This window comes from Lampetra planeri, chromosome 11, assembly GCF_965212315.1.
Source record: "Lampetra planeri chromosome 11, kcLamPlan1.2.h2, whole genome shotgun sequence".
Lineage (NCBI taxonomy): Eukaryota > Metazoa > Chordata > Hyperoartia > Petromyzontiformes > Petromyzontidae > Lampetra > Lampetra planeri.
In genome coordinates this window covers 1,867,507-1,883,651 of record NC_136117.1, presented here as the reverse complement: position 1 = coordinate 1,883,651, position 16,145 = coordinate 1,867,507, and the positions used below count along the sequence as shown (strand labels likewise).

The 16,145-nt window shown below is 47.8% G+C and overlaps 1 protein-coding gene across 1 annotated transcript in view; it reads right to left on the bottom strand.

Annotated features, from left to right (window-relative positions):
- Positions 1–16,145, bottom strand: part of LOC144721195 (calcium-dependent secretion activator 1-like) — a 117,896-nt gene that overhangs the window by 15,374 nt on the left and 86,377 nt on the right. The window contains exons 18-23 of the mRNA XM_078598600.1: positions 14,878–15,002; positions 13,475–13,631; positions 12,090–12,231; positions 8,504–8,659; positions 6,161–6,299; positions 5,585–5,662 (exon numbers count right to left, since the gene is read on the bottom strand). Coding sequence (XP_078454726.1) covers positions 5,585–5,662; positions 6,161–6,299; positions 8,504–8,659; positions 12,090–12,231; positions 13,475–13,631; positions 14,878–15,002 — 797 coding nt within the window. The remainder of the gene's footprint in view (positions 1–5,584; positions 5,663–6,160; positions 6,300–8,503; positions 8,660–12,089; positions 12,232–13,474; positions 13,632–14,877; positions 15,003–16,145) is intronic.

Here is a 16,145-nt window from a genome sequence, read left to right as displayed (position 1 = left end):
TGGGAAATGCGTAGGAGGTGGGCGGGGGGGTTTCAAAGTCATATTATGCCCATGCATTATGCAGGATCAGCAGCACCAAAGGGAGGGGGGGTAGCATTAACAAAGGGAGGGCATGTTAATAGTATGTAGAAGCAATGAACATGTGAATGGAAAAACGGTGGCAGGAGATCCGCAGCGGAGCAAATAATGCATTCCCTGTGGAGAACACAAGATACACAGTTAATGCCAGTGAGTGGACTGCAGTCTGAAAGTCACCATAAACGTGAACAACAATCAGTTAAGATCCGAAGTGGTTTATTACGTCCTTCCAATGATTGCTGAGCCAGAATCCATCTTCTCGGTTGAAATTGTCTGGCTACCATGAGAGATTCGTTCATGAGGCGATCCACATATACAAACACAGAGACAATTTCAACTGAGAAGATGGATTCTGGCTCAGCAATCATTGGAAGGACGTAATAAACCACTTCGGATCTTAACTGATTGTTGTTCACGTTTATGGTGACTTTCAGACCGCAGTCCACTCACTGGCATTAACTGTGTATCTTGTGTTCTCCACAGGGAATGCATTATTTGCTCCGCTGCGGATCTCCTGCCACCGTTTTCCCATTCACATGTGTCATTGCTTCTACATACTATTAACATGCCCTCCCTTTGTTAATGCTACCCCCCCCTCCCTTTGGTGCTGCTGATCCTGCATAATGCATGGGCATAATATGACTTTGAAACCCCCCCGCCCACCTCCTACGCATTTCCCATGAATATGCTAAATTCCTCTTGATATGCACATTCTTTTGTTAAGGCTCTCTTCTTCTTCCACCTCCAACTCAGCTTATATATAAGCTCCTAGCTTGGCAGTGTCTCATTCTTCACCTGAAGACGGCTGCTTGCGTTGTAGCCGAAACGTCGTGAGAATTGTTTTATTATGTTTTATTTTTATTATTTTATTACTTCCCTTCTACGTGACTTTACCGAAAGAACCAAGAAGATGAATCCCTGCAGTCACGAAAGCTTTACATCGAAATTTGACTCGGTGCTGTACATGTGCAATGAGTCCACCAAACGAAGATTGAGAAGACACAACTCCTCGTTATTTTCCGCACGAGCTCACGCCACGTGCAAACACTCCACTCCGAATCCCACCAGGAAGCGCCACAATCGCCCCGCCTCATCCGGTGATGTCACCACTTTCTACCTGGGCATTCTTTTTTCTTTCCTGACATCATCTTAACAGTAACCTGGGATCCAGTGGGTATTTCTACCCCCGAATTCCGTGAGTATTAACACTAAACATATGTAGTGACAGAGAAAGGTCACTACTGTGTCGGCCCGTACGAAGGCTGGGGGCCCCAAGGGGGTGCCTGGGGGGTCGCGTGGTGGAGGGATCCGGACCCTCCCAGAGGTGGGGGAAGTGAGGCGTGTCCTGGGAAGGGAGGCGTGGCCTGAAGAGAGCCAGCCACGCCGGGGCGGAGCCAGCCACGCGAAACCAAATATAAGCGTGGTGTGAACGCAGAGCGAGGCTGCTGTTGTACTGTACTCCAAAGTGAAGACATCATTGGTCGTCAAGTCCCGAGTCGTCGTCCTGGGCCAGGCAGGCCGTTGCCTGCCTGGTCCAGTCTGTGTTGTGTTCCAGAGTGTTAGTGAGTTGAGGAAGGTGGTCACCACCTTATGTACAGTGTTATATTACTTACCGTTTAATAAATAGTGTTGCCTCCAAGTTGCGTGTGTGTGCACCTAATTTGAACCTACTACATTTGGCGTCAGAAGTTGTGGAAATATAAATATTGCTAGGTGTTATCCTAGGGAAGTAAAATGGGCACACGAAAAACAAAGACAAAACTCATCTGGACGCCTTCGTACGACGGGGATGGTGTGACGACCATCCTTCGGACAGCCCCGGGGATGGCAGCCCCGGTGACAGAGGGAGAGAGATGGCGCTGCACGCGGAGCGGCGGGACTGTCATCGCACCGCTGCTTCGCCGCCATCGGGAACGGAGCGATGGAGCCGCGGGGAGAGGACACCGTCGTCTCTGCGGGGGCTGGCGGGGGGAGGCCCAGGCATGCGGGCCACGCGGTGGGGCCGCCAACTCGGTGGCTGATCGTGGCGCGGTTCCCGCCAAAACGCCGCTCCCGCCAACTCGAGGGCTGGTCGGGGCGCGGTTCCCGCCAAAACGCCGCTCCCGCCAACTCGAGGGCTGGTCGGGGCGCGGTTCCCGCCAACTCGAGGGCTGGTCGGGGCGCGGTTCCCGCCAACTCGAGGGCTGGTCGGGGCGCGGTTCCCGCCAAAACGCCGCTCCTGCTGCCGAAATGCCGCTCCCGCCGACATCAACGCCTGCAGAGGGGGAGTTCCAGCCTTCTGCTCGAGCGCGAGAGGTGGATGGGTTCGCAAGAGCAGGCCGTGTTCACCATGAAAGATTCTTCGGGCCGTTCCAGTGCTCCACCTTGCCGCCCTCCGCTATTCACAGTTTGCCAGGCGAGTCGTGACATGACAAGCACCCGGCCCCAAGAAAAATAATAATAATCTTCACCCATCTTACGTGCGCCGGGTTGCGATAGCGTGTGTTTTTTTAACTCGCTGGTTTGCGGAGCGTGTTCGTCCGGTTGTGTGCGTGATTAAGTGACGCGGCGACCATGCGGGTTTCTGCTTGTAACAAGTGTTGTTGTTAAATACGGCGTCGAGATCGGTATCTTCTGGGTGTAGTTAATGATTAATTCGTGTTGGTGTCCCGAGCTCCGTTGATATCCTGTATGTTGCCGTGTTAATGACTCGTGTTGTTACATCGTTTTGTTGCGAAATCGCCGTTGTTATTGTGTATACTGTATGGAGTTTCGCTCGTGATTGCCACGTGTAACTGTAAGAAACTTTGATCGTCATTGTTGCCAAGGTACAGACCGTATGGAGCTTTGCTTGGAATTGTTAACTGTATGGAATGTTGGGTACTTGCTTGTGATTATTTACTATGTACGGATTGTCTGGAGTATTGATTGTGTGTGTTGCCATGTGGGGACTGGATGGAGCATTGCGCCAAATGATTCACTGTACGAATTTCATATACTGCATATACTGTATTAATCAATTTGGCGATTCTTGGGGTTTGTGTATAGTTTTTTTGCTCTCAAAATTCGAATGCCCTGAGTCCCATGGTTAATGTTGAAGGGGATTTAGAAATGACAGGTTCGGTTTGTTTCAAACTCGCTGGTTGGTTCCTGTCCGTTGTTGCACAGATGATGTCTTTTGTGCGGGAATGCTCCTTGTGTTCTGTATGGATCGGGGGTGCGTTTCCGTTAATTGCCGTCAAATTGCGTTGCTCTCCACTCGGTTGGTACAGCTGCATGCTGCAATGCGAGTCTCGGAGATGATGTGTACGGATACGGGATGTGAGGTGTATTGTTGTGACCATTGAATATTCGGGATCGTCACAAATTGTGCGTACCTGTTCGGCATTGGATCAGTTCTGTGGGGGATCATTCAAATTGTATGTGTTGTGATGGTGTTAAATTGCGATGGTGACATGCTGCCAGGGATTTGGAATTGTGCTGCTGGTTGTCACCTATCTTGGGGCGCAGGTCCTGGACAGGATGGCCCAGTGAGTGTTGCGTGTCTAACATGAACGTTGTGGTCCCGTCATGCAATGGCTGACGGCTTGACCTGACAGCCCGGAGATTGAAACACTCCGTGGCATGTCTAGCCTAGTGGGCTGTGCGCTCACAGGGCTCGGAGAGTGTGGTCCCGTCATGCAATGGCTGACGGCTTGACCTGACAGCCCGGAGATTGAAACACTCCGTGGCATGTCTAGCCTAGTGGGCTGTGCGCTCACAGGGCTCGGAGAGTGTGGTCCCGTCATGCAATGGCTGACGGCTTGACCTGACAGCCCGGAGATTGAAACACTCCGTGGTATGTCTAGCCTAGTGGGCTGTGCGCTCACATGGCTCTGAGAGTGTGGTCCCGTCATGCAATGGCTGACGGCTTGACCTGACAGCCCGGAGATCGAGACACTCCGTGGCTTGTCTAGCCTAGTGGGCTGTGCGCTCACATGGCTCAGAGAGTGTGGTCCCGTCATGCTGTCTGACAGCTTGACCTGACAGCCCGGAGATCGAGACACTCCGTGGCTTGTCTAGCCAAGTGGGCTGTGCGCTCACATGGCTCAGAGAGTGTGGTCCCATCATGCTGTGTCTGATGGCTTGACCTGACGGCCCGGAGAGTGAGACACTCCGAGGTGCGTTGAAACAGTGGGCTGGAGATTCGTAAGGTTCAGGTGGAGTTGTCCTGTTACGTTGAGACTGTATCCCTCAGTTGTTAGGGTGCATGTTGTGCAGTGAGTGAACGATGGGTCGTCTCGGCTTGGTCGGTACAGCTATATGCTGCGATGCGAGTCTTGGAGAGAGACTGGGTTAAAATCCCACCGATATGGCCGACGCGTGCTGCTGGTTGTGACGCCGCGTCGGAAAGGCGGTGGGGTGGTAACATGGAAATTCCCCCCCCGATATGGCCGACGTGTGCTACTGGTTGTGACGCCGCGTCGGAAAGGCGGTGGGGTGGTAACATGGAAATTCCCCCCCCGATATGGCCGACGCGTGCTACTGGTTGTGACGCCGCGTCGGAAAGGCGGTGGGGTGGTAACATGGAAATTCCCCCCCCCGATATGGCCGACGTGTGCTACTGGTTGTGACGCCGCGTCGGAAAGGCGGTGGGGTGGTAACATGGAAATTCCCCCCCCCCGATATGGCCGACGCGTGCTACTGGTTGTGACGCCACGTCGGAAAGGCGGGGGGTGCTAACGGATGACTGTCATTGCATGCGTGATTCTAACGGGGGGGGGGCTGTGCTGGAGCGTAAGTGGGTTAGCCAGTTTTCATGTATATTTGTTGTTAATTCCCCGTTTTCTATGCAGTTCCCTTTTACCCTCGTTGATTCTGTATATATTACGTGATTGTATTTCTTATCGGTCGCCGGTCATTTATTGATGTTGTTGGTTCGGAGGCACACCTTTTCGATGTTTCACAGTTGTGTTACAGCCGGGGACGGCTGTGTGTTTATACAGGAGGGGGTGATGTAGTGACAGAGAAAGGTCACTACTGTGTCGGCCCGTACGAAGGCTGGGGGCCCCAAGGGGGTGCCTGGGGGGTCGCGTGGTGGAGGGATCCGGACCCTCCCAGAGGTGGGGGAAGTGAGGCGTGTCCTGGGAAGGGAGGCGTGGCCTGAAGAGAGCCAGCCACGCCGGGGCGGAGCCAGCCACGCGAAACCAAATATAAGCGTGGTGTGAACGCAGAGCGAGGCTGCTGTTGTACTGTACTCCAAAGTGAAGACATCATTGGTCGTCAAGTCCCGAGTCGTCGTCCTGGGCCAGGCAGGCCGTTGCCTGCCTGGTCCAGTCTGTGTTGTGTTCCAGAGTGTTAGTGAGTTGAGGAAGGTGGTCACCACCTTATGTACAGTGTTATATTACTTACCGTTTAATAAATAGTGTTGCCTCCAAGTTGCGTGTGTGTGCACCTAATTTGAACCTACTACACATATAAGATGAGCAGTGCCACGTGCTCATCTGAGCAGGGAATCGCTTTGGAAGGTCTTATTTGATTGCAGTACCTTATCAATGAGCAGGGCGCTGACTTCCTTCCGCGTTTTCCGAATCTCGATCTCAGCTTTGGAGTGGCCAGGCAGCTCCTGTTTGAGAAATGAGGGAACTCACCCATGGGCTCATCGCTCACAACAGACTGTAAGATACCAATACACCGCGTCACGCAGCTTATCAAAACCCAATGCACAATTTGACATTGTATGAATATGAAGCTAAAATGGAAAAAAAACCTCTCGCGACGTCACTCTTGTGATGTCACTCTCACTAGCGTGGAGTCAATCTCACTAGCATGGAGTCAATCTCACTAGCATGGAGTCACTCTCACTAGTGTGGAGTCACCCTCACTGGTGTGGAGTCACCCTCACTGGTGTAGGAGTCTCAGACACGACGTTACTCTAGAGACGTTACTCTAAAGGCGTCACTCTCGCGGACGCGGCGTCGCTCTAGGTGCCTCACCGTCGCGACACATTGATGCTCTCACGAACGCCACGTCACGTTCCCAAACCGTACGCGCAAAACTTTGTGAATGTCGCGGCCCCGCACTCGGGGGAAGCGGTGACACAGCCCCTGGTGCGTGGCCGAACCTCGACGTGGCAGCACAGCTTGGAGCTCTGCTGCGTCGTGTCGATGAGCACGTTGAGCATCGTGCAGAGCGCGTCGTTCACCCTGAGGTCCGTGGACGCGTTCAGTTTCTTCACGCGCACCTGAAACGCCTTGCTCGTTCTGATTCGGGGGGGAGAGGCGCAAGGACAATGGGGGGGGGGGGGACTCTGCTTAGAGCGCTCACGCGCTTCACAATCACTGAAGTTTCCAAACTTTCTGCAAGTGATGAGGAAACATAATGATACATAAAATCCATAATAAACCACATCCTCAATTTGTACAAATTGTAAATGTTGCAGCGGATTTACTCTCCACCACAGAGATGTGCCGAAATAGTAACTAACTGGCACGTTTTGTTCACGTGACAAACCTTCCTAATTGGATGTCAGGTGAGGACGGGTTAACAACTCATATTTACGCAATCTAACCCAAAACACCTTTATTATGGATAATATTGGTTGCGAAAGCCTACTACTACATGCAGGAAGGTATGACCCCCATTATGCCTTGCATGCCATGTGACCACCACATTGCAAAATGCTCTCAGCCTTGTCCAGACCTCCAACCCCAAGAGAGGTGAACATGCAGCCGTTTGATTGTGAAGACCACCAACTCAAAGTATTATTTTTTGGTTCTTTCGGTAAAGTCAAGTAGATAGGAAAATGATAACAAAAAAATAATAATAATACTTTAAAAAAACACGAATGTAAACTGTAGCCTGGTTCTTAATTAGAGTGAGTGTACTGGCAATCTATAATGTGGACTGTAGCCTGGTTATTAAGTTTGGTGTGTGTACTGGCAGCCTATAATGTAGACTGTAGCAATGGTTACAAAACTGAGCTCACTCAGCAATGGTTATTAAACTGAGCTCACTCAGTTTAATAATCATTGCTACAGTCTACATTATAGACTGTCAATATGCTCACCAGCTTAAAAACCAGGCTACAGTCTACATTATAGATTGCCAGTACACTCACTAAGGTTAAGAACCATGCTACAGTCTACATTATAGACTGCCAGTATGCTCACCGAGGTTAAGAACTAGGCTACAGTCTACATTATAGACTGCCAGTACACTCACCAAACTTAATAACCAGGCTACAGTCTACATTATAGACTGCCAGTACACTCAGTCCGATTAAGAACCAGGCTACAGTCTACATTTGTGTTTTTTTTGTTTTTTTATTTCAATTTGTATTCACTTTATTTGTTTCCTATCTACGTGACTTTACCGAAATAACCAAAGAACATAAATTCCTGCAGTCACGAAAGTTTTAGGTCAAAACCAACTCAAAGGGTTGATAATGTGTCTGTCCCATCAGGCAGCAGTGAAACAGGGGACAACTGTACACCAGTCTTGACCTCAGCACCCATTAGTAGAGTATAGCCGGCAACGTCCACTGCTGCCTTGTGCCTCTGGGAGCCCATAGATGGAGAGGGCTTTACCTTTACACCATGGGGGCCACCATTCGTACTCACCTACAGGCAACAGTCACTCTAAACTTAACGATTTTTATGTTATTTTCATTTTGCCAGGTAAGGCCCACTGAGCTATATAGCTCTCTTCAGAAGTGAGCTGGCAACAAATGATAGCCCCATGAAGTGGCTTATCATGTGGAAATTTATAGCAGCCAAATACATTCAACGCATGTTGATTCTAAATGTGGAGGGGAAAACTGGAGGACCCGGAGAAAAATCCACGAGACCATGGGGAGAACATGCAAACTAGAAATATACAGGCGTAAGTGTCGGGATCGAACCCACGACCTCCTGTATACCAACGAGATGTTTAGCATCTTGCCACCGCGGCACACTCAAATCCACCACTCTGTGTAAACGATGACATTGATTACTGTACTGTTTAGTACGTTTATTTTAACAAGGAGGAACCAGGAGACAGTGGGGTGATTTGCTACATGTACCATGCACCAGATCGAACCCACGACCTCCTGTATACCAACGAGATGTTTAGCATCTTGCCACCGCGGCACACTCAAATCCACCACTCTGTGTAAACGATGACATTGATTACTGTACTGTTTAGTACGTTTATTTTAACAAGGAGGAACCAGGAGACAGTGGGGTGATTTGCTACATGTACCATGCACCAGATATTTTGATGCGCGTTTAAAGGTATTTGATAATAAAGTAGCTCAGGTGCAAAGCTCACCAATTTGCACATCCCATGCCACCTCAAGCATGTTATTCGCAAACTAATGTTGGTTGCTGTTGACCTTCTCAGCACAATGAAATGTGATATATTTATTTTTAGAATGCAGACGATGTGGCGTTTGCTCATTTTATAGCATGACCGATGGACTCACCGACTGACACAGCAGCCAATCATTTCGTTAGCCATGAGCTTCAGCCGCTGGTCCATCTGGTAGGAGAACTGCACCTCTGGCCACTTCAGGTCCTGGATGAAGGCCTGCAGAGCATTCAGCTTCCACAGGAGTTCGTTGGAAGTTGCCGAGCCACCCCTGCAATGACACAAAACAACATTCACCAATGTAAAATTCCGTGGTAGTATCTAACAACATTTTGGTAACTTACTTTAAGACAATCTAGATTTGAAGATTTCGTGACTGCAGAAATCCATACTCTTTGGTTCTTTTGGTAAAGTCATGTAGGAATTGAGACAGATGCCATCCAGACATCCACCCTACGTCCTTCCTTGTGGACTAGATATGTGGATGACACGTTCGTCATCTGGCCACATTGGCCTACCAGCACTGAACCGATTTCTCGACCACATAAATTCCATACATCCGTCTATAAAATTCACCATGGAAGTGGAAAAGGATGTCAAGCTACTATTCCTCGATGTTTTGATCGAGAAGAGACCTGATGGCTCAGTAGGACATTCGGTCTACAGGAAAGCCACCCACAAAGATGCCTATCTAAAGCCTGACTCCCACCACCATCCAGCCCAGAATAATTCCTTCATAAAAACACTACACCATAGGGCCCGTTGCATCTCCGACCAGCACCACCTAGCCAGTGAGTTGGAGCACGTACACCAAGCCCTCAGGATGAACGGTACAATCCGCAAAACTATCTCCCCAGCCATGCAGAGATAACCTTCTGAAGATCCAACCAAAACCATCACTTTACCGTACATAGCAGGGGTTACCAAAAAGATTTCCAATATCTTAAACAAACACAAGATCCAGGTTCGTTTCAACACAGTACACAAAATCCGTGATTTAATCCCATTTGTAAAGGATGTGATTCCTGACATGCAATACCCCAGTGTCTACAAACTAAGCTATGTCTGCGGCAGTAGTTACATTAGGGAAACTAAGCGACATGTCTCGGACCGCGTTCATGAACACAAGGCAGATCTGAAACACGGTAGGACCAATACATCTGCCGTTGCTGATCACTGTTTTAATGTTGTGGGCTCACACGAAATAGATTTTTCCAAGACAGAGGTACTCTGCAAACCTACCGGGTAACTTCAGAGATTTGTTCCTTAAGCCATCCAGATATATAAACACAGACACAACTTCAACCGAGAGGATGGGTACAAACTGAGCAATCATTGGAAGGACGTTACTAACCAGGTAAAGTCTTAACTGACTGTGATGTTTCCATCCTACCTGCCTATGTCAGTTGTTATTTCTGACTCTCTGTGTGTCTCTCTCTCTCTATGTCTCTCATGCTCACATGTCCTTTGCATTGCACTCTCATGCCTTTGGATTGCACTCTCATGCTCACATGTCCTTTGGTTTGCACTCTCATACTCACATGCCCTTTGGATTGCACCCGTTGGGTTGCACTCATGCCTTTGGATTGCACCACTCTTCGATTTTACATTAACATGCTAATATCTCACATTAACATAGCCACTTCCGTGCCCTTATCTATGAGGCCACTTTGGATTGCACCACTCTTCCATTTCACATTAACATGCTAATCTCGCACATTAAAATAACCACTTCCATGCCATCATTGAGGAGGCCGCTCTCCCATCTTACAGTTCCATGCTAATTTCCCACATTAACATCATGCTAATCTCTCACATTAACATAGCCACTTCCGTGCACTCGTCGGTGGAGGCCGCTCTCCTCCTATCTTACAGTTAAATCGAAAGTTACATGCTAATTTCTCACATTAACATCACCAGCCCCGGCCACTTCTTTATGATCCTTGGGCTACACCCATTTCAAACCTTTTAAAACAGTCTGCCTCAGCAGCAGACAAAGCTTTCACACCTGATGACGGACGCTTGTGTTGCGCCCGAAACGTCGTGATTTATTTTATTTTATACCTACATGACTTTACCGAAAGAACCAAAGAGCATGGTTTACTTTAGTACAGTATACGGATATTTTATAAAAGTAATAACAACAATAGGTATGCTTGAATAATAATATATATAGCCTCTCCCCACCAAAGCAGTATAAATGGGTACACCTCAATTAATCAATCAGTAAGTTGTGTGAGGTGGGGTAAAGCGTGGCTACTCCAACCTCTCCCAAGACATCAGACCACCATGTAAAAGGAGGCCAAATACCCTCTAGTGTAGCTCTATAGAACTCCCTCTAGTGGAGGCCCTTCTGCCAGCAATTGCACCAGTAATAAATGGCAACCCTGCACTTTTATCTCCGGTCTTGAGAACCCTACGCACATTACTGTTGGCCCACTATCAAGCTTCGTCTGCAGAAGTGCAAATATCCCGATGATCGCTATCCCTTGGTCAGGAACGTCATGCCCATCATCCAGAGGCAGTGTCCTGAAGGACTGGGCGTCGTGTATTTTGACTGGAAGGACCACGGTCCTGGAACTCAAGGACTTTCTGTTCCCTCAAGCTTTTGGTGAAATGACGTGTGTCTAAAAAAGTAAAAATTGTATTACATAACTTATAAATACCACCTTGAGTCCACAAAACAAGAAACACCACAACAATGCTTTAGCAAACGCTGTAATGGTGTCATGATATAATGTTTGGTCAGCAACACAAATATAAAAGGCAGACAATACATCTCCTTCAATATCTGCCACTCCACATAAAAATGATATTTTACACATCCCCTCAACCACACGGCTTTCTGGGAGTGCATAATTTCAGCTGTATAGGTTCAATGCAATAAAACTTTGGACCGGTTTTGATTATTCAGCCATACAAACTTCATGAGCACTGGAGCATGGCACACCAGCTTGGTTGCCCTATGTGTCGGAGTTGCCGAGGTTGTGAGGAATGTGTTTTGGATACTTGTATAACCTGCGCAAACTGCTCTGCGCACAGATGTATATAGATTCGTGTCTCATGATTTTGCAAGCCTATCACAAGCCTATTTCCTGCACCTCTGATTAGCACGGTTGGCTACGTACGGTGCGAAAGATGTTCAACATACATTCACGGTGCATTGCATGAGTGGCTCGTCTAATGTACTGAGTATGTGCAAAGACAAAACAGAGATAAACAAAGACTATGAGGAAGAAACATAGAAAATGAGAGAGAGGGGTAATCAATCAACTTAAAAGAACATTGATTTATGGGTCAGATTGTATAAGTAATATGTGTGTCGTAAACCCTCCTACACCTGAACAATGTGGCAATGTATTACTGCTTCACGCGACAACTTTATTGACCTCATTAATTGGCTGTCGGGTGAAGGAGGGTTAACGACACACATTTTACTTACGGCGATCCGACCCAGAAATCAACTTGTGAATCATAACATTGGACGTCAAAAAAACCCTGCTACGTCTTAAATGACGAAGACAGATGAGATGTGCTCACTCGATGAAAAAAGCTCGAGGGGTGTAAAAGATAAACAGAATAAAGGGACGAATGGTGTGAGGTTGAGACACACAGAGCAGCGCAAGAGGTTTTCAAAAAAGCAGCAACACAGATGCACGGAGGTGGGGGGGCACTGGAAAGGGGAAGGGAGGCTCCCTCACTGGACGAGCGCCCACGTTTCCTGGGCGAAGCCGCTGTGCACGGACTGCGCGATGGAGGCCTCCATGAGGTCCACGTAGCGCACCACCATGGGGGAGAACTTGGCCTGCACATCCTCGTGGAACTTGCCGTTGTTGAGCGACGCTGCGGCACAACGCGTCAGTGTTCACGAGTCAGCGAGTTCCCCCAACAGCGCTGAGGGGGCCGATCCTCAATAACACTGCTAGAGGTGTGGATAGAAAACGTTTAGCGACATGTCTCTGAACGTCAAAAGAGCAAGGAGCATCCTAATAAGACTAGTTGTAATTACCGGTGAAACGTTGTTCTCGAATTGTAAATGCTGTGGGTTTACTCTCCAACACACACCGGTGTGCTGAATGAGTAACTAATTGGCACGTGCTGTTTACGCGACAAACCTTATTAATTGGCTGTGTCGGGTGGTGGCGTGTTTAACGACACATTTCTATTTACGCAATCTATTGGTCGCGAAAGCCTCCTCCTTCTACTACTACTCTGTGTTAAACAGAGCATGGAGCAGCAGGGTGCGGAGTTCACAGAAACGTCCACGATGGCTGCGAGGCGCGTCAAGCGATTTACGTGAATGTTGTCTCTCTCTATCTCACTACGTGCCACGTCCTTTCAGAACGACATCGGCGAATGTGGCCTCCTTACATTTTGCTCTCTCCAAGATTCTACACCAAGAACTTTGCATTAGACACCCCCAGTTGCATCCAATTGCTCAAATTGCTTATGTAACCTAATTCGAGGTCTTCCCCGGCTTGTGGTACCGATAATTATCCAAGTTAAAAACATTTATATTCAGTCTCTTGTTTTCTTATTACATGTCCAAGAAATGTAACTTGCCTTTCTCTAATTATTCTTATGAATGTTCTTGTTGTACCTGCTACCAATTATGTACGTTAAACTTCTTTTGCACCATGCTAATGTTTTAATGATGACCAAACACGGCAAAGTGAACCACATGGCTGGCTCATCAAATAGTCAATGTGTAGCTGCTGTGAGCGAAGAAGCGATGAGGTACATTGCATGACGACATGGCCAGGCAACACAGCGGCTCTGGCTGTGGAGACGCCCTCCTGGGCTGTCGTGAGTTTTTTTATTTTATTATGTTTTATTATTATTTTATTATTTCCCTTCTACGTGACTTTACCGAAAGAACCAAGAAGATAGATAAAAAACTTTCGAGTCTCTTTCAGGAGGAGTGAGTACTCAATTCAGAGAGCACAGCAACTACTAGAGCACCACGGCAGCGTGCCTGAAAGGCAATTTTAAGCCTTTTTAATTATCAATGACAAAGGTTAAAACTCAAATCGTACAACCATGAATGTGTCTACCAGATGAGTGTTCATGTCTCTGCTTTACATACGGGTTTGCCTGAGGTAGTCGTTAAGAAGCTGGAAGAGCAGCAGGGCATCCCAGTTGTCTTCTGGCTGCTTATCCAGCACATCATCCATGTCCACGGAAAACAGCTTCCAGAACATCTCGGCGTGTTCCTCAAACAGTTCACTCGCCAACGCAAAAGCCTGCACAGCAAGAGGGGAGTGAGTAACACTGAATGACCAAGTTAACTTCATGAGCATATTCCCCGCATCGCTATCCGCAAACCACAAACAGTTTTTTAAATCTGTAAATGAGAAAATCCCATTGCAACAGAAATTAGAGTGCAGGCTCGGAAATAAACCGTACGTTTCAAACAACATGCAAACGTGTAAAAAGCACACGTCCTTTGTGAATTATGCAAAAAACATCAGAGTTTCCTGAATAACTGCATTGTGGTCCTCTCATATTAGGGCACCATCCAAATAAATTTGAGCAAATGTGACCGACTGACGGGCATGTGGAAGTGGGGAGAAATTTGAGTGTGGATGTAGTAGAGACTGGGCGTGTGTGGTTCTCAGAAGCAGACTATGCAGCAGTGAGCATTGGTAATGATACTCAACTGGCAACCAGCCCACAGTTGTTTGACACTGCATTACTGCTGCTGTCAGTCGGTCACATTGGCTCACGTTTATTTTGATGGTGACCTAAGACAAGAGGACCACAACGCTGATGGCTTTTTCAATAATGTGCGTAATTGACAAAGGCTTTCTTTACAACCAGTTTATATTTCTGGAAAAACTTGTTCATGAAAGTCGTCGTCGTCATCGTCGTACCCCCCCCCCCAGTGCTGCTAGTTCTGTCCTTTTCGGTCATCCTCATCCTCGCAGCGGCTTTACGATACCCATCGAACAAAGACAGTCACTGCATCGCACACTTTCAGATGCGCTTATGTGGCCATCTGGAACACTCTAGGAAGTCACTGGAGCTATGCATTTTAAAATCTATATTAAAAACTAATTTCTTCCAAATGGCCTTTTGTGTTTAGTTTGTTGTCCTTCCCCCGCACCTCTGATTGACTACATACGGTGATGTGAAATAAGTTCAACATACATACATGCATGTGGAGTCGTCTCTTTGCTGAATGATGAGTCACATGGGCAGCTGCACCCAAGACATCCTTCCTTAAAAGCTCATCTCAAGTGTGGCATTTATATATCTATTCATCCCAGAGTAATTGAGTCAAAGTCAATATGGCCATCGTTAACAGTGAGATTAAACAACATCTGCAAGCCCCTTCAATTTGGTTAATTGTCTTTCTGTTATGACGCAGGAACACAGAATGGGCCAACATTTATCTGTTTACAATCGAGAGTTAGGGTAGCTACAAGTGTACAGATTTTTTGTTTGTTTGTGGGAGTACGGGTGCGGTGGGCAGGCTGTGGTTCCCACCTCCGCGTGGTAATCGTCGTTCTGCTGCAGCACGTCGATGCACAGCTCGGCCAGGTTGATGAGCCCCTCCAGCTTCTTGCTCGGAGTGTTTTCCTCCTCCCCTTCCTTCCCCTCCAGGGAGTCGACTGCAAGAGGCAAGACGCACGTTGCATTTTACAGCTTTGCTGGGTGAACCCAATGTTGCCCATGTCCAGTAAGGGGTAAAGGTGGAGCCCTGCGATTGTTTGCTCACGCCACTGCTGGCGGAAGAGCGGCCTGATAAGCAACGTTTATGATCCCCCATTCGGCCCTATGAACCGCAGGGGTGGTCAGTACTGTCACTGGGCCCATTGGTAGCGCGTTTGCCACATATTATTGCAGAGGTTCACCGTTACAATCAGACGGCCACCCTGGTTTTTTTTACTGCGGGTGTAATAATAACCATGAGACTACTACGCACCCAAGATTCCCCTGATGTAATTCGCAAGAGTAGGCTATCGTGTGCCGGCGTTAGGGTCCACATTTGCCAAATTCAAGGATTACACTGAAATTTTCTCAAGGAGTATACATGGCAACCGCCCTCTGCTGGCAGACTACGGCTCCAGGCCACTCTTGCAAATGAGGCTCATCCTGGTCTCCCGAGTTCCCACCTGGTTAAACAAAATAAATTTAACTAACTTAACCTATTGTATGTATGTTGAACTTCTTTCGCACTGTACGTAGTGAACTGTGCTAATTGGAGGTGTGGGGGAAGGACAATATACTAAACACAAAAAGCCGTTCGAAAGAAATGTGGTTTCAATCTAGATTTTAAATTGCCTACCTCCAGTGGCTTACTAATATCAGAAGGAAGAGAGTTCCAGACGGCCGCAGAAGAGCACACAAGGAAAATTGGTTTCGCTAGAACACAATTCACATTTGACTTTGTCTATCCAGTGCTGATAATCACACACAGCACCAGGTGATAAATTAAGGTTAGATAGGCCTAGGGGGATCAGCGAAAAGGTTTGGAATTTATTTGTCATGAATGCTATGCTTGGCCTGGACTCGCACTGAGTGAGCTGAGAATGTTCGATTATAAGTTAAACATTGCACCACCACCCTGCGCATACACACACAGGGTCAATTCGATAACACAGATCGTCTACATCCTCACTTGAAGACTGCATGACACGCACATCACTACAAACTAATGGTACTGGAGTTGTGGTCACAGACAGCTCAGGAGCATGGAAGAAGTTTTGTAGTTGGGGTGGGAGGCCACGTTGAGTAGCCTGGAAGGCCTAGGA